Consider the following 24147-nt stretch of genomic DNA (forward strand, 5'->3'; position numbering starts at 1 on the left):
TATGGCAAGAGAAGCTGAACATCAAATCTTATGTGACATTGTTGTGTTCACAAGGTGATTATTTCAAGTCACACAGATTATGTAGTTGAGTGTGGGCAAGGTCTTGTCAGTATAGCTTACTGTAGTATTACGAGCTTGAGCTACATTGTTTGACATTGCTTTTCACCTACATATTGCAGTGCTGTTAGAGGATGTTCATACAGTATACCTCTTACAAGTTAGTGGTATCTAAAGGGTTGTGCAGTTCTATCTCTGCATCTCCCTATGTCTCTTTACCATTCAATTTATTTACAGAAGTGATAACATCACACAGTTTTCTTAGCACCCTGTTCCTCACTGATAACCCAAATCTTTAACACTGTGCGAACTTCTTTGCTCTCATTTAAAATTGTACCTACTAAATGAACTTTTCCAATATTTTGGTCCTAAAATGAATGTTTGTCTTTCATATTGGTTCAAGGTTTGAATTTCAAAAGGTATTACAACAGAGAAAATAACTGTTATTCATTTGCACAGGACACAAATGTAATGAAGGTCTTTCTCTCAAGTAAAGAAACCAAGCACAATACTTTCTAGTTTGAATATGGAAAAACTAAGTAATGAAACTGCAATTAACGCAAAAAATTGTGCACAGTTCCAGTAGCCTCAATCTTTCTAACTCTTTGGATCAAAATCCAAATCAATGTAATTCAAGAGGATTCATTTTTGGTAATACTGAGATAGTTTATTTAATTTGTCACCTGGCATTCAGAACATTAAAAGACCTCTGTGATACAACACATTTTGATTTGAGAACATGTGCATTTTACTGCCAAATTTTGTGCATTTGCACTGCACAATTTTGTAGCTGTGAATTTCTGCACTTAGTGACAACAATATTCTCAGATAGCTTTCAAAAATTATTTTTCTTGCGAACACATATAATGCTACAGGTGTCATAGCCTCATCAACGCCATATGAGAAATGTTACAAACCACAATACACAATATGGCTCTCCCTAAGTGGCCTTTGAGTATTTACATCTGAATAGGTGGTTCTTTAAGGATACTGACAAATGTCTCCACATTTCATCCATCAGCTGAAAGTAAATCTTGACTTTAATTACTCCACACTTAATATTTTCTATATGATAGATAATTAGCATATAAAATGAATCATACCTCACCATTCCAAACTGCTTTGAAGAAATGAAGGTGTCTTTCGGTCCCCAGTGTTAATATGGTGTTTGAGCAGAGTGCAACTCCTGCGGCAAATTTCACAGATAAATCAGTACTTAAAGCTGCTGTTGCTTCATTGATTGTCATGATAGACCGAGTCTGAAAAATAAAAAATCATCCAATTATAAATACAACACAAAACAAACTGTGAGAAGCTAGCTTTCATAATTTGCACTTTGTAGACTATATTACAATCCTGCATGTACAGTCATACAATTTTATTATTACTAATATTTACAAAGACAGAACTACCCATTTCACTCTCATTGCTCATCTATCTAAACTATTGTAATGTATCCCAGTTGAGCCACAAATGGTAAGGACAGTAATCTGATGGAAATTTGCTTAGTGTGAACCTTCTTCCAACACTCTCTCTCTCTCTCTCTCTCTCTCTCTCTCTCTCTCTCAAACCTTCTCAATCACTGCGGCAAAATGAAATCATACAATATAATGAAAATGTAAAAATGTACCCAGAAATCTGTCACCATTCCTGTTCTCAGTACGCAGTATGTTACTAACATGCAACTGTATGATGAACTAGCTGAGAGCGAAGGGGTTTCTGTTAAGTTTTTCTCTTCCACCCCCCCCCCCCCCTTCCTCTCCTTCAAACAAGCCTAAATAAAACAACTGATTTTCTTCAGAAAGAGCCTACCAGGGTGTTCATCGAACCACTTTCACACAACTTCTTCACTGTTTCAGTTTCTAGCAGTATGTGGAAAAAATGAACACTTAAATATTTCCATGCAAGCTCCGATTTCTCTTATTTTATTACAATGGTCATTTTCCCCTATGTAAGGCATCAAGAAATATTTTCGGATTTGGAGGAAAACATTGTTGTTTGAGATTTTGTGAAAAGATCTTGCTGAAATGAAAAATGCCTTTATTTTAATTACTGCCACTCCAACTCGCCCATCGTATCCATTACTCTCTCCCCTCTATTTTGTGATAATACAACATGAGCTGCCTTTCTTTCAACTTTTTTGATTTCCTCTAACAAACCTACATAGTAAGGATTCCATACCGCACAGCAGCACACTAACAAAGATTAGACAAGCAAAGTGTAGACAGTGTCTTTAGTGGATCTGTCACATTTTCTAAATGTTCTGCCAATAAAATGCAATCTTTGATTCACCCTTCCCACAATATTTCATATGTGATGGTTCAAATTTAAGTTGTTCACAATTGCCATCCCTATGTATTTGGCGAAATTGACAGCCTTCTGATTTCTGTAATTTATTTTGCAACTGAAATTGAATGGATACCTTTGAGTACTGATGTGAATGACCTCACAGTTTTCATTATTTAGGGTAAATTGTTGCTTTCCACAGCATAGGGTTCTTCTTTCTCTTTTTATTGTGCCTTTGTCCCACATCGGCACAGGGTTGGCAAGCTTATTTATGGATTTGGCATGTTTAATTTAAAAGGTGGAAACATAATTTTTTTGTCAGAACCCCCTTCAATCTCCTCCCAGGACATAATAGTGTACCCCAACTGTCTGTGTGCAGTGTTATTCATGTGAAAAAGATTGAAAATTTTCTATTTGTTTGGGAATTGTGTATCTGTTGTGAGACTTAGGAGCTATCCTGGCATTCACCTAGTGGGGTCAGGAAAACCACCTAAAAACCACATCCTGGCTGGCTGGCACACCGACCCTTTTTGTTAATCTGGTGTGTGGATTCGAACCAGGACTGACGCACCACCTCGTCCCAAAACTGGCACTTTAACAATGAAGCCATCTGGGCAGGTTTTTCATGTCATACAGATGTCTTGTCTGAATCAATTGCTTTTGATCTTCTGATTACTTTACTTAAAGGGAAATGACAGCATCAACTCTGAAAAATTTAGGACAGCTGCTCAGAATGTCTCCTAAAACATTTATACAGATCAGAAACAGCAGAGGGCCTACAACACTACCTTGTGGAATGCCACTTATCACTTCTGTTTTGCTCAATGACTTTCCATTAATTATTAAATTACTGTGACCTTTCTGACAGAAAATCATGAATCCAGTCACACAACTGAGAATACTCACAGGCACATAATTTGATTTGAAGTTGCTTGTGAGGAACAGTGTCAAAAGTTTTTTGAAAATCTAAAAATACTGAATCAATTTGAGATCCCCTTTGGATAGCACTTTTTTCTGAGTCCATAAAGACTTTGTCAGTAGATCATTTTCTTGTAATTAATTTATAAGGTCGGAACACATGTATCTTCTACGATCCTGCTGCAAACTGATGTTAGTAATCTGGGTCTACAATTCACTGGATTACTCCTATTTCCTTTCTTGAGTGCTATGGGACCTGTGCAACTTTCCAGTCTTAAGGTACAGATATTTTATTGAGCAAGCACTCATATATGACTGCTAACTGAGATGCTATTATTTCGGCATACTCAGAAAGGAACCTGAATATGCAATTTGGATGGGAAGACATGCTTCCATTAAGTGATTTAAGGTTTGCCTTGCACAGCACTGTGGAAATTGCTCCCAAAACCCTTACATGGTTGTGCCAGTGCTCACCCTGCTTTCTTTATTTCTTTGTTGATTGTTCTCGGTGTTGACATATTGTGTTGCTGCTCTAGCTGGAAATGCAACTACTGTCTACTGTAAATGATGTAGCTGACCGATGCACAGTTGCGTTTCACTGTCTTTTACTTTCACTGTTCACTACACCGCAATATTACACAGCTATATGGGCAATGCACTATCATTTAACTTTCCATAAGCCTCATTAATAGTTAGCAGACGAACACCCACATACTACTACAATAGTTTGCTATTGAACATCTACGAGCAGTAAAAACCTAACCACAAAGTTCACAGTTCTTGAAGAATAGAAAAGTATGTATGGAACAGACACTGTTATGCTTTAACAAATGGCCCATTGTTGTAACACTTATTTCACTGTTAAGTTGATACATTCTTGTTATTCCAATCAACACAGGTTCCTCATCTGAAACTAAACTGTGCACTGGCTGACTCGGGACCAAAAATTGGGCCCTTTTATAATCACAATAATAGGCACTTCACATATTGTTCGGCGTTTAATTTACAAATATTACAATTAAAACTCATTAAATTAATCAAATACATCAAAAAATTCTGTCTTTTTAACAGATTCTTCTACTAAAAGGGTTAAGCTGAATTATTTGTTTAAATCATGAAATTTACATATATAGTTACACAAACAATACTTTTGACAAAACTGTTAATTCCTTTGGAAGATAGGCACGAAGCCCACGCCTACTACATTAGTACAAGCTTATATGCCAACTAGATCTGCAGATGATGAAGAAATTGATTAAATGTATGATGAGATAAAAGAAATTTTCAGGTAGTGAAGGGGGATGAAAATTTAATAATCATGGGTGACTGGAATTCGAGAGTAGGAAAAGGGAGAGAAGGAAACGTAGTAGGTGAATATGGATTGGGGGTAAGAAATGAAAGAGGAAGCTGTCTGGTAGAATTTTGCACAGGGCATAAATTAATCATAGCTAACACTTGGTTCAAGAATCATGAAAGAAGGTTGTATACATGGAAGAACCCTGGAGATACTAAAAGTTATCAGATAGATTATATAATGGTAAGACAGAGATTTAGGAACCAGGTTTTAAATTGTAAGACATTTCCAGGGGCAGATGTGGACTCTGACCACAATCTATTGGTTATGAACTGTAGATTAAAACTGAAGAAACTGCAAAAAGGAGGCAATTTAAGGAGATGGAACCTGGATAACGTGAAAGAGCCAGAGGCTGTAAAGAGTTTCAGGGAGAGCATAAGGGAACAATTGACAGGAATGGGGGAAAGAAATACAGAAGAAGAAGAATGAGGTAGCTCTGAGGGATGAAGTAGTGAAGGCAGCAGAGGATCAAGTAGGAAAAAGATGAGGACTAGTAGAAATCCTTGGGTAACAGAAGAAATATTGAATTTAATTGATGAAAGGAGAAAATATAAAAATGCAGTAAATGAAGCAGGCAAAAAGGAATACAAACGTCTCAAAAATGAGATTGACAGGAAGTGCAAATGGCTAAGTAGGGATGTTGTTGTTGTTGTTGGGAAGTTTAAGGGGGACTAAACAGCTAAGGTCATCAGTCCCCCATTCCAAAAAACCGGCGAAACAAAATTTACGGAACAGGTAAAACCCCAAGGGGGGAGGAGACGCCCCTCCCCCCAGTCACTGAAAGAACACCAATGTGGCAGCGAACACTAGAGACAAGAAGAGTACAGACGAACACTGGACAGAAAGAAACGGAAGAAAATAAGAGTGCCGGAGACTGGTTGACTGACCATGGGAACAAAAATTGGGAAAGAGTCAACCACCCGAATACACACATTAAAATCTGCGACCAATGGGACACTCGAGGACAAGATACACAGAAAGGGAAAGGGACAGGTCCCCCCTAAATGGAACCATAAAAAGGACTACCACGGATAAAATTTAAAACGTCGTCAGCCATGGAGGCATCGTCGCATAAAACCAAAGGCAACGTGCCCGGGAGATTAAAAGTCTGCCGGAGGGTGCGCAGGTGGGGACACTCCAACAAAATGTGGGCGACCGTCAACCGGGACCCACACTGACACAGGGGGGATCCTCCTGACGCAAAAGATGTCCGTGCGTCAGGTAGGTATGGCCGATGCGGAGCCGACACAGGATGACAGAGTCCCTGCGAGAAGCCCGCAGGGAGGACTGCCACACATCGGTCGTCTCCTTAACAGCCCGCAGTTTATTCGGAGAAGTCAGGCTACGCCACTCGTCACGCCACATCTGAAGCACCTTACGGCGCAACGACAGCTGCAAATCACGAGCCAGGAGGCCGATCGCCAAAGTGGGGGCGTCGACCGCCCCTTTGGCCAGCCTGTCGACACGTTCATTCCCCGGGATGCCAACGTGACCTGGCGTCCAAACAAAGACCACCGAACGACCAGAGCGGGTAATGGCAAAAACAGACTACTGAATAAAGGATACCAGAGGAGAAGAGGTATAGCAGCGGTCGATAGCCTGGAGGCTGCTCAGGGAGTCACTGCAGATGACGATGGACGTACCTAAGCAGGAACGCATATGCTCAAGAGCGCGCAATATGGCCACCAGCTCTGCAGTAAAAATACTGCAGCCAGCCGGCAAGGAGCGCTGTTCAACATGGGCAGCGTGAGCAAAAGCGTAGGCAGGACGACCATCCACCAGGGAACCATCAGTGTAGACAGGCTCACAGCCTGAAAATGAGGCGACGAGCGCAAGAAAACGGTGACGGAGGGCCACATGCGGAACCGAGTCCTTGGGTTCCTGTGCCAAGTCCAGGCGGACGGACGGATGGGTCATACACCAGGGAGGCGTGGGTGCACAGGCCCGGAAGGGCGCCAGAAGAGGGAACGACCCCAGTTCAGACAGCAGGGACTGGACGCGGACAGCAATGGAAAGCCCAGACCTAGGTCGCCGGTCGGGCAGAGGGAGAACCCTGGCAGGGAAAAGCAGGCGATGATTGGGATGGCCCGGTGAGCAATGCACGTGGACAGCATAGTCGGCGAGCAGTCGGTGGCGGCGAATCCGCAGCGGGGGAACCCCGGCCTCCACCAGTAGACTATCCACGGGGCTCGTACGGAAAGCGCCAGTTGCAAGCCGAACCCCACAGTGGTGTATGGGGTCCAACAACGTCAACACTGAGGGCGATGCAGACCCATAGGCCAGGCTCCCATAATCAAGCCTGGACTGCACAAGGGCTCTGTACAATCGCAACAGCGTGCTGCGATCTGCACCCCAAGACGCATGGCTCAGGCAGCGGAGGGCGTTGAGGTGCTGCCAGCACTTTTGCTTCAGCTGAGTAACATGAGGAACCCACGTGAGCCGGGCATCAAAGACGAGTCCTAAGAAGCGGCTAGTGTCCACCACTTCAAGTAGTTGACCGTCGAGGTAAAGTTCCGGATGAGGGTGGACCATCCGACGCCTGCAGAAGTGCATAACTCGAGTCTTGGCCGCAGAGAACTGAAATCCATGAGTCAGAGCCCATGAGGCCGCCTTGCGAACGGCTGCTTGCAGCCTGCGTTCGGCGACTCCCGTAGTCGTTGAGCTAAATGAGATGCAGAAGTCGTCAGCATACAAAGAAGGAGACACCGACGACCCCACGGCTGCAGCCAGACCATTAATGGCCACTAGAAATAAGGAAACGCTCAACACCGAGCCCTGCGGGACCCCATTTTCCTGTATATAAGATGAACTAGAGGCGGCACCGACTTGCACCCGGAAAGAGCGGCGCAATAAAAAGTTTTGAAGAAAAGCTGGGAGCTGACCACGAAGACCCCACTCGCGCAACGTAGCAAGGATGTGATGCCTCCATGTTGTGTCATATGCCTTCCGCAGATCAAAAAATACAGCAACGAGATGCTGACGGCGGGAAAAGGCCGTACGGATAGCAGATTCCAGCCGCACCAAATTGTCCGCAGCAGACCGGCCCTGACGGAAGCCACCCTGGGATGGAGCGAGGAGACCGCGCGACTCAAGGACCCAACACAAACACCGCCCCACCATACATTCGAGCAATTTGCACAAAACGTTGGTTAGTGTAATGGGACGATAGCCGTCCACCGCCAGAGGGTCCGCACCGGGCTTCAAGATGGGAACGATAACACCTTCTCGCCATTGCGACGGGAACACGCCCTCGCTCCAAATGCGGTTAAAGATGGTAAGGATGTGTCTCTGGCAGTCCCTGGAGAGATGCTTCAGCATCTGCGCGTGGATGCAGTCCGGTCCTGGCGCTGTATCAGGGCAATTGGCGAGGGCAGCGAGGAATTCCCTCTCGCTGAAAGGAGCATTGTATTTCTCAGAATGACGTGTGTGGAACGATAACGGCGTCCGCTCGGCGCGCTCCTTTAGAGAGCGAAAGGCAGGAGGGTAAGTTGCAGTCGCAGAGCTCGTAGCAAAGTGCGTGGCAAGGTGGTCAGCAATGGTGGCAGCGTCTGTGCAGACAGCGCCGTCCAGGGAGATTCCAGGGACACCCATAGGGGTCTGGTATCCATAAATCCGCCGGATGCGGGACCACACGAGCGACGGGGAGACGCGGGAGCCCAAGGATGAAATGTACCTCTCCCAGCATTCCTGCTTACGCCGTGCAATAAGACGACGGGCCAAGGCACGGAGCTTCTTAAAGGCGATGAGGGTCTCCAGAGACGGGTGCCGCTTATGACGCTGGAGAGCCCGCCTACGGTCGCGAATAGCCTCAGCAATCTCCGGCGACCACCAGGGGACAGACTTCCTCCGAGGGAGTCCAGAAGAGTGAGGGATGGCAGTCTCGGCCGCAGAAATAATTGACGAGGTCAAGACACGGACCACCTCGTCAATGTCACCCTGTGGGAGAGAAGCAATGGTGGCAGCGGAAGTAAAAGCCGGCCAGTCAGCCCTGTTGAGAGCCCAGCGGGGCAGGCGCCCAGAAGAATGACACTGGGGCAGTGACAAATAGATGGGAAAATGGTCACTACCACACAGGTCAGGATGCACTCTCCAGTGAAGGGATGGGACAAGTCCGGGGCTGCAAAGAGAGAGATCGATGGCCGAGAACGAGCCATGGGCCACACTGAAATGCGTGGGAGCACCGGTGTTCAAGAGGCTAAGGTCGAGCTGAGCCAACACATGCTCCACAGCGCGACCGCGGTCATCGGAGACAGTCCCACCCCATAGAGGGTTGTGGGCATTGAAATCGCCCAGAAGCAGCAATGGCGGTGGGAGTTGAGCCAGCAGCGCAGCCAAGACATGTCGGGGGAGTTGCCCATACGGAGGAACGTAAACAGAGCAAACAGTAATAGCCGGCGAGAGCTCAATCCTGACAGCGACTGCCTCTAAAGGCGTCAGAAGGGGTACTGGTGAGCTACAGACAGAGTGGTGAACAAAGAGGCAAACTCCACCTGAAGCTCGTTGACAGTCAGCGCGGTTCTTATAGTATCCCCGATAACCACGAAGGGCAGGGGTCCGCATTGCTGGAAACCAAGTTTCCTGAAGAGCAATGCACAGAACAGGGGAAACACTCAGAAGCATCCGGAGCTCAGGCAGGTGGCGGAAATAACCGCCGCAATTCCACTGGAGAATGGAAGCAGGAAGGGACTGGGAGGGCGTGAAGGCGACTAAGAGGCAGACGGCGCCTCAGAGTCAACGGCCGCCACTGAGCGAGAGTCAGCTGTGTCCATAGGAGAGGTCCCCGAGGGTTCCGTGAGGGCGAGATCCGCGGCAGAGGCGAGGATCTCCACCGCATCCCCAGAGCCAGAGCTATTGACAGCAGGCGGTACTGAAACTGCCGGAGCGTCCTTCTTCTTGGACACGTTCCGGCCCTTCTTCTCGCGTCTGTCCTTTAGCTTAGAGGGCTGGGAGAGTTTCTCTGAAGGAGCGTCGGAGGCTGATGACGACGCAGAAGCCCTACGACCAGCAGGTGGATGAACCTTCAGCCACTGGCTGACATCCGGCGGGGTAGCAGAAGAAACGGAAGAAGGGAGGGCCCCGAGGAACCCCTTCCGCGAGAGAGGAGCCCGCAGAGACGACGCCGGCAGAGAAGGGGGAGGGGGAGGGATCGAGCCCCCTGGTTTTGGAGCAGATGTCACTCCTGAAGCATGTGCGGGGGGAGTGACAGAAGGGGGTTTGCCCCCAACTGCTAAGGGGGCAACAGAGGAAGGCTTGCCCCCAGACACGAGGGAGGCAGACAGAGATGGACGGCCCCGAGGGCCAACTGAAGGCGGCACAGAGGAGGCGACAACTGCCGCCCGCGAGGGCGACGATAACGTAGCTGCAGCATAAGAAGTTTGAAGAGGGACAGGATGCAACCTTTCAAATTTCAGTTTTGCCTCGCGATAAGTAAGCCGGTCCAGGGTCTTAAATTCCATAATCTTCCGCTCCTTATGAAGAACGGGGCAGTCCGGAGAGCATGGAGAGTGGTGTTCCCCACAGTTGACACAGACAGGCGGAGGCGCACATGGAGAATCGGGATGAGAGGGGCGTCCGCAGTCTCGACATGTGGCGCTGGATGGGCAACGGGAGGACATATGCCCAAACTTCCAGCACTGGAAGCACCGCATCGGGGGAGGGACGTATGGCTTGACGTCACAACGGTAAACCATTACCTTGACCTTCTCAGGCAATACAGCACCCTCGAAGGCCAAGATAAAGGCACCGGTGGCCACCCTCTTGGTCTTGGGTCCTCTGTGCACACGACGGACAAAATGCACACCACGTCGTTCCAAGTCAGCTCTCAGCTCGTCATCGGACTGCAACAAGAGGTCGCGATGGTAAATAATCCCCTGGACCATATTTAAGCTACTGTGGGGAGTGACGGTAACAGGGACGTCTCCCAGCTTATCACACAAGAGCAACGCCCGTGACTGGGCTGGGGAGAACGTCTTGAGGAGGATGGACCCATTCCTCATTTTAGACAACCCCGCCACTTCCCCAAACTTATCCTCCAGGTGTTCCACAAAAAACATAGGCTTTGTCGAAAGAAAGGAGTCACCATCAGTCCTGCTGCAGACAAGGTATTGTGGTACATAAGGCTCCTACTTGGCACTAGATCTGCGTCCCTCCCATGGCACAGCCAACGAGGGGAACGACTGAGGATCATATTGTGCAGCATCGAATTCAATTTTGCCTCGCTTAGAGACGCTGGTGGCAGTGCGACCACCAGCTTGGTGAGATTTATTGCGCTTCATTGCGCCACATCCGCCCAAATGCCACCTACTCCGAACGAGGGCTCTCCCCAAGGGCGCCACCCAGCCAAAGCAACGGGTACCTGGCCGATATCCCATTGCCCGGAGTCCCCGTGCCCCAGACAAGATGGGCACATACTCCTCGGCATGCATGGGGAGGAAACAGCTCTGGCATCTGTAGTGCGATCCCTGCGTGGTCAGAGGGCTACCACCAAGAGGGTACATGACGACCCCACCACAACGGACTGGCTACCATGCTGGATTTTAGGTGTTGAAAGGGTCCACAGTTGCCGTGGGCGCCAAGAAGGGGATTGCGCACAAGACGAGGAGGCAACCCAGAAGACATGGGGTGTAAATCCCTCCACACGACAATAGATAGCATGCAAGATGGAGGTGCACGATGGACCAATAGAAAAACACCACGTAAGGCGTCCTTCCCCAAATGGCACGCACTAACAACGGAAATTTTGAAAATGGCAGGTCAAACCCAAGTGGGGACCATAACATAAGGCCGAAACTTTGAAGACTCCTTGTAGTCGCCTCTTACGACAGGCAGGAATACCGCGGGCCTATTCGTACCCCCGAACCCGCAGGGGGGTAAGCAGGGATGGCTACAGGACAAATGTAATTATGTAGAGGCTTATCTCACTAGGGGTAAGACAGATACTACCTACAGGAAAATTAAAGAGACCTTCGGAGAAAAGAGAACCACTTGTAGGAATATCAAGAGCTCAGATGCAAACCCAGTTCCAAGCAAAGAAGGGAAAGCAGAAAGGGGGAATCAGTATACAGAGGGTCTATACAAGGGCAATGTACTTGAGGACAATATTATGGAAATGGAAAAGGGTGTAAATGAAGATGATATGGGAGATACAATACTGCGTGAAGAGTTTGACAGAGCACTGAAAGATCTGAGTCGAAACAAGGCCCTGGGAGTCGACAACATTCCATTGGAACTACTGACGGCCTTGGGAGAACCAGTCCTGACAAAACTCTACTACCTGGTGAGCAAGATGTATGAGATAGGTGAAATACCCTCAGACTTCAAGAAGAATATATTTCCAATCCCAAAGAAGGCAGGTGTTGACAGGCGTGAAAATTACCGAACTATCAGTTTAATAAGTCACAGCTGCAAAATACTAACGAGATTTCTTTACAGACGAATGGAAAAACTGGTAGAAGCGGACCTCAGGGAAGATCAGTTTGGATTCCGAAGAAATGTTGGAACACGTGAGGCAATACTGACCTTACGCCTTATCTTAGAAGAAAGATTAAGGAAGACAAACCTATGTTTCTAGCATTTGTAGACTTAGAGAAAGCTTTTGACAATGTTGACTGGAATACTCTCTTTCAAATTCTGAAGGTGGCAGGGGTAAAATACAGGGAGCGAAAGGCTATTTACAATTTGTACAGAAACCAGATGGCAGTTATAAGAGTCGAGGGGTATGAAAGGGAGGCAGTGGTTGGGAAGGGAGTGAGACAGGTTTGTAGCCTTCCCCTGAGGTTATTCTGTCTGTATATTGAGCAAGTAGTAAAGGAAACAGAAGAAAAATTCAGAGTAGGTATTAAAATCCATGGAGAAGAAATAAAAACTTTGAGGTTCTCCGATGACATTGTAATTCTGTCAGAGACAGCAAAGGACCTGGAAGAGCAGCTGAACAGAATAGACAGTGTCTTGAAAGGAGGATATACGATGAACATCAACAAAAGCAGAACGAGGACAATGGAATGTAGTCGAATTAAGTCGGGTGATGCTGAAGGAATTAGATTATGAAATGAGACACTTAAAGTAGTAAAGGAGGTATTGAATAGAATAGGAGAGAAGAGTAGTTTGTGGCACAACTTGACAAGAAGAAGGGACCGAGTGGTAGGGCATGTTCTGAGGCATCAAGGCATCACAAATTTAACATTAGAGGGCAGCGTGGAGGGTAAAAATCGTAGAGGGAGACCAAGAGATGAATACACTATGCAGATTCAGAAGGATGTAGGTTGCAGTAAGTGCTGGGAGATGAAGAAGCTTGCACAGGATAGAGTAGCATGAAGAGCTGCATCAAACCAGTCTCAGGACTGAAGACCACAACAACATATTTGAGGGCTGGCTTTCCTAACATGTTTTCGAATAGAGTCAAATAGATCCTTTAGAAATACTATTAGTTGTTCCTCCAAATGTTATAATTAGTACAGCAATTGTATCTATTTATATATCAACAATAGAATTTAACTGACTTCAACCTATAACAAAAGTTACTAACTAGGAAAAGTCGAAATAAATTAGAAAACCAATTACATACATAAAACTAAGCACAAAATTAGATCTGGTGTTACATTCTTGTAAACTGACAGCCAACCTTTCTCTCTTATGGAAATAGAGATTATACTCATGTAGGTCAATAGTAATTTTAAAAAATAAAAAATAAAATATAGGGAGGCAGGTGGCAAAACAAGAGGGGAAGTAAAAATAGCATGGCTTGCTCCATCACAAGGTCTTCAATTGGTGGGGGCAAAAATAATATCTTGTACCACTTGGCCCAGGCCAGATAAATTTATGTAAGAATTCAGTTGTCATATCCAACTAGACAGGCAACAGCACTCTCTTATCTGAGAGACACCTGAAAGAGATGAGGCTGGACACAGCACAGCATGTAATCATATCATACCCAAGACAAAAGGTACAGAAATTTGCCATAATAATGCAAAAACTGACATACTATTTTTTTTAAACTCTGCGATTAACAGCTGCCCAAGAAATTGTATTTTTTGTCTAAATTTTACATTCACATTCCAACAGTAATGACTGGTTTTAATTCCATTGAATTATCTTTAGAGTCGAGTACATCGGATACAAGAGTAATGAGTTATAATCTAGGAGTAATATGTATATTTAAGGGAATATGATGTACTATGCATACTGCTCATAGGATTTCTATCCAATATACTCAGATCGGAAACTGGTTCAACGGAACCCTAGAGAAACAAGTTCCTTTTAGCACTCATGTGGATGACCTCACACTTTTCGTTATTTAGAGCCAACTGCCACTTTTTGCACCATTCAGATATATTTTCTAAATCGTTTTGTAGTTTGTTTTGATCTCCTGGTAACTTTATTAGTCGATAAACGACAGCGTCATCTGCAAACAACCGAAGACGGCTGCTCAGGTTGTCTTCCAAATCATTTATATAGATAAGGAACAGCAAAGGGCCTATAACACCACCTTGGGGAGCGCCAGAAATCACTTCTGTTTTACTCGATGACTTTCCGTCAATTACTACGAACTGTGACCTTTCTGACAGGAAATCACAAATCCAGGCACATAACTGAGACGATATTCCGTAAGCACGCAATTTCACAACGAGCCGCTTGTGTGGTACAGTATCAAAAGCCTTTCGGAAATCCAGAAATACAGCATCAGTCTGAAATCCCTTGTCAATAGCACTCAATACTTCATGTGAATAAAGAGCTGGTTGTGTTTCACAGGAACGATGTTTACTAAACCCATGTAGACTGTGTGTCAATAGACCGTTTTCTTCAAGGTAATTCATAATATTATAACACAATATATGTCCCAAAATCCTGTAGCATATTGACGTTAACGATATGGGCCTGTGATTTAGTGGATTACTCCTACTACCTTTCTTGAATATTGATGTGACCTCTGCAACTTTCCAGTCTTTGGGTACACATCTTTCGTTGAGCGAACGGTTGTATATGATTGTTAAGTATGGAGCTAATGCATCAGCATACTCCGAAAGGAACCCAATTGGTATACAGTCTGGACCAGGAGACTTGCTTTTATTAAGTGGTTTAAGATGCTTCACTACTCCGAGGATATTTACTTCTACATGACTCATGTTCGAATTCTGGAATATTTACTTCGTCGTCTGTTGTGAAGGCATTTAGGAAGGCTGTGTTTAGTAACTTTGCTTTGGTAGCACTACCTTCGATAGTATCTCCATTGCTATTGCGCAGAGAGGGCTTTGATTGTTTCTTGCTGCAACCATATTTCACATATGACCAGAAACTCTTTGGATTTTCTGCCAGGTTTCGAGACAAAATTTCGTTGCGGAAACTGTGATAAGCATCTCCCATTGAAAACCGCACTAAATTTCGAGCTTCTGTAAAGATCACCAATCTTGGGTATTTTGCATCTGTTTAAATTTGGCATGTTTGTTTTGTTTGTTCTGCAACAGTGTTCTAACCCGTTTTGTGTACCAAGGAGGATCAGCTCCGTTGTTTGGTAATTTATTTGGTATAAATCTCTCAATTGCTGCCGATACTATTTCTTTGAAATTAAGTCACATCTGGTCTACACTTATATTATTAATTTGGAAATGAGTGGAGGTGTGTCTCAGGAAGTCGTCAAGTGAATTTTTATCTGCTTTTTTGAATAGTTATATTTTTCGAGGATTTGGGGATTACAATATTCAATGTTGCTACGACAACCCTGTGTTTACTAATACCTGAATCGGTTTTGATGTTTGTTATTAACTCAGGATTATTTGTTGCTAAGAGGTCAAGTGTGTTTTCACAACTGTTTACTATTCGCGTGGGCTCATGAACTAACTGCTCGAAATAATTTTCAGAGAAAGCATTTAGCACAATTTCGGATGGTATTTTATGCGTACCTCCGGAATGAAACATGTATTTTTGCTAACATATTGAGGGTAAATTAAAGTCACCAACTATTATCGTATGAATCGCGTACGTATTTGAAATCAAACTCAAGTTTTCTTTGAACCTTTCAGCAACTGTATCATCAGCATTACATCAATTTGTGATAAAACAGAGATATCCAATTATAATTTGTTGTGAGAACATTGATAGCCATCTGAGGGCATTTATCGTAACTCTGACACTGTATGGCAGCAAAGATGGCGGTTAGGTGTCGCTAAAGGTTCTGAGGAAGACATCATGGTCATACCGATACGTGCCATCCAGCAGAAGAGGATCTCAGAGCTGTAACAGTGGCTGGAAGTCACACACGTACTGTCATGCAGGTTGACATGTAGAAATGCATGTGTGTGATTGCATATTGCTCTTAGATTGTAATTCCAGTGAGAATACTGTGTGACCGACACCTTTATTTAGATCAAAGTTGCATGGAGGTGATGTGCTCATTTCACAGGGCTGATTTCAAAGCTGTGACATTGACTATTTGTTACCAACTACTGGTATGCAAGTAAGATGATGGTCGTAATATGTGTCAAATCCCCCAGGTGACATTAACCATGTAACTAACATTAATAACAAATAAAGTATGATACCTAAAGCATTAAAAAGGAAAAAAAATGCATGTTACATTAAAATAAGTATGGCACAAAGTCTCATTTACCCATAAAGGTAGTCAAAGACAAAACAATGAATATAAGAAAACTGAAGTACAAAAAACTGTGGACATAGTTATTTGCAGTCATTACATAAAATAGGCATACAAAATGTCTGATGCACAGAAATATAGGTTACAACACTAAGATGTAATACATCATGGACCCATCTAAATAGTCATAAATGTAAAACAATTGCATAAGCAGTCAAAAACTAAATGATACTGTGACTGTAGTTTTTTACAGTCAGAGAAAAATATCAATAAGGTTAAGTTACAATTATTATTTGGAGAAATAAAAGAGGAATAAATATGAACTGAAGCGAGAGAGAGAGCATTCTTTAGTTAGCCTAGCGCACAATCATTATGAAGTGAGACACTGCCCACAAACTGAATCTATTAGACAATCCTGAGTAAAAAGTATAAATACCTAAGCATCCAAGAGTTTAGAATGAAGTGCAAAAAGTTAATTACAATCATGAAGACAGTCCATAAAAGGCAAAAGAATAAAAAGGGAACGGAAGAGCACGAATATACTATAAGTCTTCAAAAAGATCACAGAAATATCTTTCTGTGAAGTCTAGTTGCTCATTGAGTATGGATGAGGTTTTATTTTTGTAGTGAGCATAAATTTCTATCTCTTCTAATGTGTGAAGTAGCAGTCCTGTAGGTGCATTGTGAAGGTTTTTTTAAATTAGTCGTTACAGATCCTCCTAAGTGATTGTGATGTGTTAGTTGTCGGCCAAATACTGATTTATTGAAAGATGTAGCTGAAGTGTGTTCCTCATAACAAGTAGTGAAGTTCCTATCTGTCTGGCGAATGTACTGTTTGTTGCAATTTTTATGTAATATTTTACGAACACCAGGATTAAGATAGGCATTATTGCAGTTCCAATTGTATGTTTCAGCCCACTCTGCAGAAGGTTATTAGTAGTTAAGACTACTGACAAATTTGTGTTCTTTGACTGTTTATTTGTTTTGTCAGAAATTAGGCCCATGTATGTCATTTTTGTAAATTTGCTGTTGGGAGTAGCAAGATTGTTGCAGTTTATGGAAGAAATAACCAACTTCAGTGGGGTTAAAAGAGTTGGCTTTGGCAATCTGTTTTAAAATGTTTATTTCTTTTTGGATTGCATTTGGTTCCAGAGGTAATTTTAGTATTCTGTGAATCATAGATTTGAAAAATGCTTTTTTGTATTCAGAAGGGTGACATGAGTAGCATTAATAATTACATCACTAGCAGGCTGCCTCCTGTAAATGGCAAAACAATGTTTACCACTGCGATTTGAAATTCTTAGACCTGAAAAGTTAATGCTTTTGCGGTTTTCATGTTGTTCTGTAAAAACAAGACTAGGATGAATGTTATTTAACATGTTAGTGAATCCACCTCATCTCTGGAACCTTCACATAACAACAAAGTCATCAACATACCACTTATATTATAAAATCTTATTCGTGATCTGTGGATTGTTTTTGAAAAATTATAATTCTACATGATTAACGAAGATGTCAGCCATGGTACCTGCCAGTGAATTGCCCTGTTGTTGTCATCTTTATCATAGGTTATATCCAAAGTAATTATTTGAAAATTCTGGGTACAGGTTTCCAAAACAATGCTCTTGTCAAAAGTTTAACTGTTATCTACTGTCCACGGCAACAAAATTGCAACAATGAGCATATATTTTTTAAAAAACTGTAATAAATGAGGCACAGTTGGGAAATCTAAGTTAATTAGTCCAAGAAGTTATGGGGTTCGGCAGCTCAGGATAGGCAGCAAGTCATCAGGTCATACCACCTAGAGGCATGAATGCCTTTATAAGCAATGGGCAATGGCTGGGAGCTCCACAGTCATAAAATTCGCTGACTGAAGACTGTATGCATCATCCTTGTGGTGCACAATTGGAAACTGGCTGTCTGCTACTGGACTGGACTACAGATTGCTATAAGGACCATTTATTACTGTGCTGATGACTTTGTAAGGTCTTACGAACCTTCTGGTATCATTTATCTACCACCATCTAGTTCTGGTTTCTGAGAACTGTGGCTTGTTCTGTGATTATTTAGTTATGTATTAACATAAGTTGTGCATATTTGTACAGAACCAAATAACCATGTACAAAACAGTTATAAATAAAAACTAATGTAAGAAAAACTTACCTTATTACGGTAATTGGCACTGAGTATCTCATCAGTATAAAATCGGTACTGATGCAGCTTTGACAACTGGAGAGCAGCTCTATGTTTTTGTTCTTCAGCACTTGGAGTAGTAGTTAAATGTTGAAAAAGCACATCAGATTTGAGAGTTTCCCATACTTTCATCTGCAAATGTGTGTAGAGATTTAATAAAGCACACAATTATTCATTTTTTCTGTAAGAAGTTCATGTAACTGCATGCAAGAAAAATTTAGCACACTTCAGAAAAGATTATTATTTCACACTTATGATTTATGAGAACCTTAGTTTCAAACATGTTTACTTAGTATCTTTTCTTATGAACTATGATAGATGTGCAGACACCTGGTAAATGTAATATTTCAATCCTCCTCCATTCACCCACAATAAGTGATATCCTAAGTAATGGGTAGTTGTCTAACATAACAAGGATGAAAATTCTAGCCAGCAGGTAAAGCGAAGGATGGCAGATGTTTGCTATGTACAATACAAAAGCACAGGGGCTGAAACAAAGGCTGTGAAAGCTTCGAAAACTTCTGAAGCTGAAGGAATGCAAGTGTAATTTATACTAAGCAATGGGTACATCAACTTCGGAATAATGAGCGAAGAGATGGTGTTGCAGACAGGGAAGGAGGAGGGGAGGAGGGAGATGAATACAGCAAAAATAAAAGCAATAAAAAAAACTTGTTTTGATCACAAAAATTCTTTACTAGGTGATATTCCATTGGGGACTTCTAGTTCAGCCTCCACTATGGGATGCAAGACAATGGATGCTGCAGAGACTGATCGTACATGGTAGAGAACCTCCCATTAAATCTACTACTTATTAGTGGCCCAAGTGTTTTGCAGAGACCAACAATTTAGTAGACCATAAAAAATCATCAGTTATGCAAAAGTCTCAGATGATGATCCACAAGAGACAACGTTTTTTTCAGAATCAAGCGTACTGACAAAATGTTTACATCTTAAATCAGGCGGTTGAATGAAGACAACGATTTTATTGTACACAATCTTCATGATGAATTAACATTTTACTGAAGTGGCAAAGTGAGCACATATCATTATCTTATTTAAGACAGTGAAAATCCATGGTAATCTATAGAAAAAAATTGTGGGAGTTAGAAATGGAATCCTATTTGTGGCTTAAGCATGAACAAATTTTGTGGTCCTTTCTTTTTATTTAACAAATAAGCAAGACAGAGTTTAAAAAATCTAAAATTCATGACAAAGTACAATACATAACATTTCGAATAATGTGTACCAAACACTACAATAATTAAGTCCATGATTTCCTCTGGAACCAATTACCATGTCAGTGGCTACATTAAGATGGCTCTCCTAGCATGGCCACATTATTTGCTAGCATTGCCACTTCATTCGCTGGACCTGATACCTCTTGTGGATATATTACTACACAGAGCAGCTTCACTAACGAAGATCACAATAGGAATCTACGTCACAGTTGAAGTTAAGCTTGTCATGACTCAATAGGTATCGCAAGAAATGAAATTAAGGTGAGATGTCAGCTGAGCTACCAAAAGAAATCACAATGCACCTTAATAATGTAAAATAAATATTTTAACAATATTATGACAAGGAAAGTTGCTACTCACCATATAGTGGAGATGTTGAGTTAGAGATAGGCACAATGAAAAGACACTCACAATTAAAGCTTTTGGCCATTAAGGCCTTTGTCAAAACACACACAACACACACATGCAAGCAGGTTGCATTTGTAGTGTTGACAAAGGCCTTAATGGCTGAAAGCTACAATTGTGAGAGTCGTTTTGTTGTGCCTATCTGCAACTCAGCATCTCCACTATATGGCAAGTAGCAACTCTCCTTCTCATAATATTGTTACATTCCATCCTGGATTTTCCATTGTTTGAAATAAAGATTTTCGAAATATTAATACTAATTCTATTGCCCTTGGTTGCAAATTATAATTCAGAGTATCTGCTTTGATTCCAATCTTCACATCATAAAAATTTGGTTATAACTGGTGAAAATTTCAGAGCAGTATATGTACATGCTGTCACTAAGATGTACATAAATTGTAGTGATCTTGTGAGTGCACTGACATTCAGGGAGAAGAAATAAAATAATCTCTGAGGTTTGCTAGTGGCATTGTAATTCTGTCCGTACTTCTCTCATATTTTAGTTCATGGTTACCGTACAATATTTCATATGGGATAAGCAAAAACTGTGTGTGCATCACTATCTGAAATTAATACATGTTAATATTTCATAATAAACAACAGATTTTTATCATCTGCAGTACTCATACCTATCATTCATCATCATATATGAGATACTTTTTATTAGTGTGTTGTGGCTCTACTGACCTCAGAAGCCTACAGAGAAAAAAATATATTTAGCCAAATTTCACTATTGTTATCTAATTTTGCCGAATACACAGTTTTCTCCAGACCATACTGCCCTTCAAGGCTTTCAGATCAATAGCACCAGTCTGTTAGCCATGTTCCAGTATTTTTCTTTCTTTCAACTTCCAACTTAACATTAACCAATTTTTCCAGCAATATATTAAACTTTATTTCTGCAATATGTTACAAAAAACAAATACCACAATGCTTCTATTATTTTCAGAGTGTTTTGGTTACCTCGCACACTTTCTAGACATGCTCTTAATAACTTAATGCACATTTTAATTATTCCCTCCAAATTTTGATATGATCTAGTAGTTTGTTTAACACTAGAATTTCTAAAATGCATCAAACCTCCCCACTCCTCCATAGTCATCTGTTTCCGTTGCAGGATATACAAAAGCAAGTGCTCCTCAGTGTGTAGACTATTCCTGAATTTCCTTTACTACATCTATCTCCTGCATAAATTTAACAAGTTTCTTATATGCTACAGGTACAACATTGTTGGTGGATCGTCATTAAAATTTCTGGATCACACAAATATTCACTGCACTCTATGAAGAAGCACTGATTGATAACAAAATGCAAAAATAAGAAACAGAGAAGTTGATTACACAAAGTTAGATGCAAATATCAAAATGAAAGGTATTTATTAAGAAAACAATTCTTTCCATCTACCTTTAGTTTCAGTACATCTGGTTTTTCAAATACCAACTTCATCTTTTTCCAGTCAAATGATGCTTTCCTCCTGTAATCATCTAATGGTCCTGATGGGAGGTCTGGTATAAAGCTTGTATCATTCGCGTGGGCCATCTTCCGGTTTGTATGTCACTGTAAAAATAAAAATTACACAGATGTCATTCAAAGAATAAAATTCAATTATTAAGTAGCCGGTAGAAAAGCACGGTGTCTACTTTGTTAATGAGCTACAGTACTGTAAATTGTTCCAAAACAGTGAAACAAGAAAGAAGAATTAAATATACATATAATACCGGTAGTGGATGCGGTCCTCTTTCACAACGAAAATATTAAATGTAATCACCAAAGTCACGAAACCGTAGTGCGCTAAGTGGGTGTGTACTGAAAACACAGAAAATAACCGGCGACGAAACTTTCAGGTATACGCCTGCATATTTTAGACACAACCACACGTAACAAGAACGTCTACGTAGAAGTAACAACGACAAGATTATGCATCAGTTTATGAGAAAAAGATCAGCTAACTCTTCTTCTGCGACACAGGAATTTGCTGAAGCAACTGGTGGACGGACATGTTTTGCTGAGATTTACATTTTGGCCAATATAATATCGTCACACTTGACACTCTCTTTGTATCTCTCTCTCGTCCACACAATAATAGAGCCGTCATTTCCACAGAGAACTGAAATTAGCTCAGCAGTTACGCCTCCACTTTACCACTTTAACTGATTGACAACTACCGTCACGCATCGCGTCTTTCGTTTGTTACAAATTCAGTCATGCAAATTGAATTTGGCGGGAAGATCTCAACCACTGAGTATGTGCTCACGTGACGACTTTTACACCTGTTGAAAAACCCATGCAACTCTTATGACAATGTCACTAGTGTTTGAAGAAAAAAAAAAAAAGCTTCTTATGATAGCGTAAGGTTGTTGTTCACATTTGCGTATTACAAGCACAGATATACAAAAGTGAATGAAAGTGTTGTATAGCATTCAAATATCAAAAACATTAATTTTTGTAAATCAATATACGTTCTGTTGCTCGATGTTATTTATTTTACGATACGGGTATAACTTTTTTTACTGCGCCATGAAATAGCAGAGCTGAGGAAGCCGACACATCACAAAACCAAGTTCAGATTCATTGGTTTAGCGGCCTCTGTGTCATTCAACGACAATAAGATACCATATGTAAAATATGATTAATTTCCAGCGGGGGCGGGGGGGGGGGGGATCTGTAGTACTTCTAGAAAGTATTTGCTATTGGAGAAAATAGCACAGTTGCAAAAATGAAACCTACTGTTAATTAATGAAGTATTGCAGAAGACAGTTTTTAGTTACGGTAATTAATTATAGTAATGATTGATGAATCTACACCACGGAGAGAAATAATACTTACAATCCACGCCTCCACGAGCTCTGGTATCTGAGCTGATGGCAGTAGCTCAAATCTGGCAGAAGGGTACAGAAGCCACCGGCCGTGTCTGTAATTTGCTTTATTTTCGTTGCTGTTTTCTGTTCTTTAACTCTTAATACTACAATGATTAATTTATACCCGCTCTGGTTGCTAATATAATCTTCACCTAAGTCCACGTCCGCTTTCGGCCTTTCCGTGTCATTTTCAAGTTGATCCGAATATTGCGCTATGGTGAAGCTAAGTTAAATGATAATGATCATTTGACGTTGCTTCACCACAACACAGATTTAAGCTCCACTTGAAAACGGCCGGGAATTGAAAGCCGAAACGTAACACGGACTTGGTTAAGGATCATATTAGTAACTGGAGCGACTACTAATTAACTGAATATACAGTTGCGGTACAACAGCACTCTCTGAACCGGAAGAAACAAGGGTACAGCAGTTAAATCGACAAGGAGACGAGCGTCTGTTCGAGACGGTTCTCCTTCCAGGTCCCTCGACTCTTTCCCAAACGGACGAATGCTGTCACTGAATCCAATTTGGTAGCTAAGCTAATGTTTACAATATTTTCTGTTGCTAAGTTACGTTTATGGCAACAACTGTTTTCTGAGACATCCCACAAGGAACATTGAAGATCGGTAGTTCTGGTGTAAACAGCAGATACTGTAATAATTCTTTTTATTAACTAATAGATAGCGTATTACTCAGTTATCAGGAGAGGTGGTGCTGTGGTTAGGGCAGTAGAATCATATTCGGTATCATATTAACACACCTGTGCTACTACACTGATTTACATTTTCCATGGTTACCCTAAAACACCTTCAAGTGAATACGTGGTGGTTCCTTTGAAGAGGTCAGGCCTATACCTGCCCCATAATTTTAGAATCTGAGCTAGTACCCATCTCTAATAGTTTCGAAATGGAGAGGACGTTTCCTTAACCTGTTTCTCTTCTTCCTTCTACTGTAAATATATACATTTTAAAATTTCGTAAACTTCAAATGGCGGTATGGTGAACTTTTTCTTCTTGATCACTTGGGCATCAATGACCAAAGCAGCGTCTACTGCACTGTGAGACGTTTCATTCCTGTTGTGAAGTTCCGCATTCTGTGGCTGAATAAGGGAGTACCGAGCTACTAAGAAAATGTTTACGAATAATGACTGATCACAGTGGCGGTTGCTGCAATAGAGGCGTCGTGCATCACGGAAAGGTTTATTGATTAAATTACGAGAGTGTACGTTCGAAGGAAGACTTGGGTGGCATA

The 24147-nt window shown here is 42.1% G+C and overlaps 1 protein-coding gene across 5 annotated transcripts in view; it reads right to left on the reverse strand.

Moving 5' to 3' along the window:
• Positions 1-24147, reverse strand: part of LOC126345263 (peroxisomal acyl-coenzyme A oxidase 3) — a 193869-nt gene that overhangs the window by 39461 nt on the left and 130261 nt on the right. For 3 of the 5 annotated variants that reach the window (XM_050002087.1, XM_050002089.1, XM_050002088.1), the window contains exons 2-4: positions 21443-21595; positions 18366-18527; positions 1161-1316 (exon numbers count right to left, since the gene is read on the reverse strand). In XM_050002087.1, the coding sequence (XP_049858044.1) occupies positions 1161-1316; positions 18366-18527; positions 21443-21577 (453 nt within the window). In that variant the 5' untranslated portion in view covers positions 21578-21595. Of the gene's footprint in view, positions 1-1160; positions 1317-18365; positions 18528-21442; positions 21596-21747; positions 22355-24147 lie in introns of those variants that run through there. The other 2 variants (XM_050002090.1, XM_050002086.1) reach the window with 2 other exon arrangements.

Source organism: Schistocerca gregaria, chromosome 1 (assembly GCF_023897955.1).
Source record: "Schistocerca gregaria isolate iqSchGreg1 chromosome 1, iqSchGreg1.2, whole genome shotgun sequence".
NCBI lineage: Eukaryota > Metazoa > Arthropoda > Insecta > Orthoptera > Acrididae > Schistocerca > Schistocerca gregaria.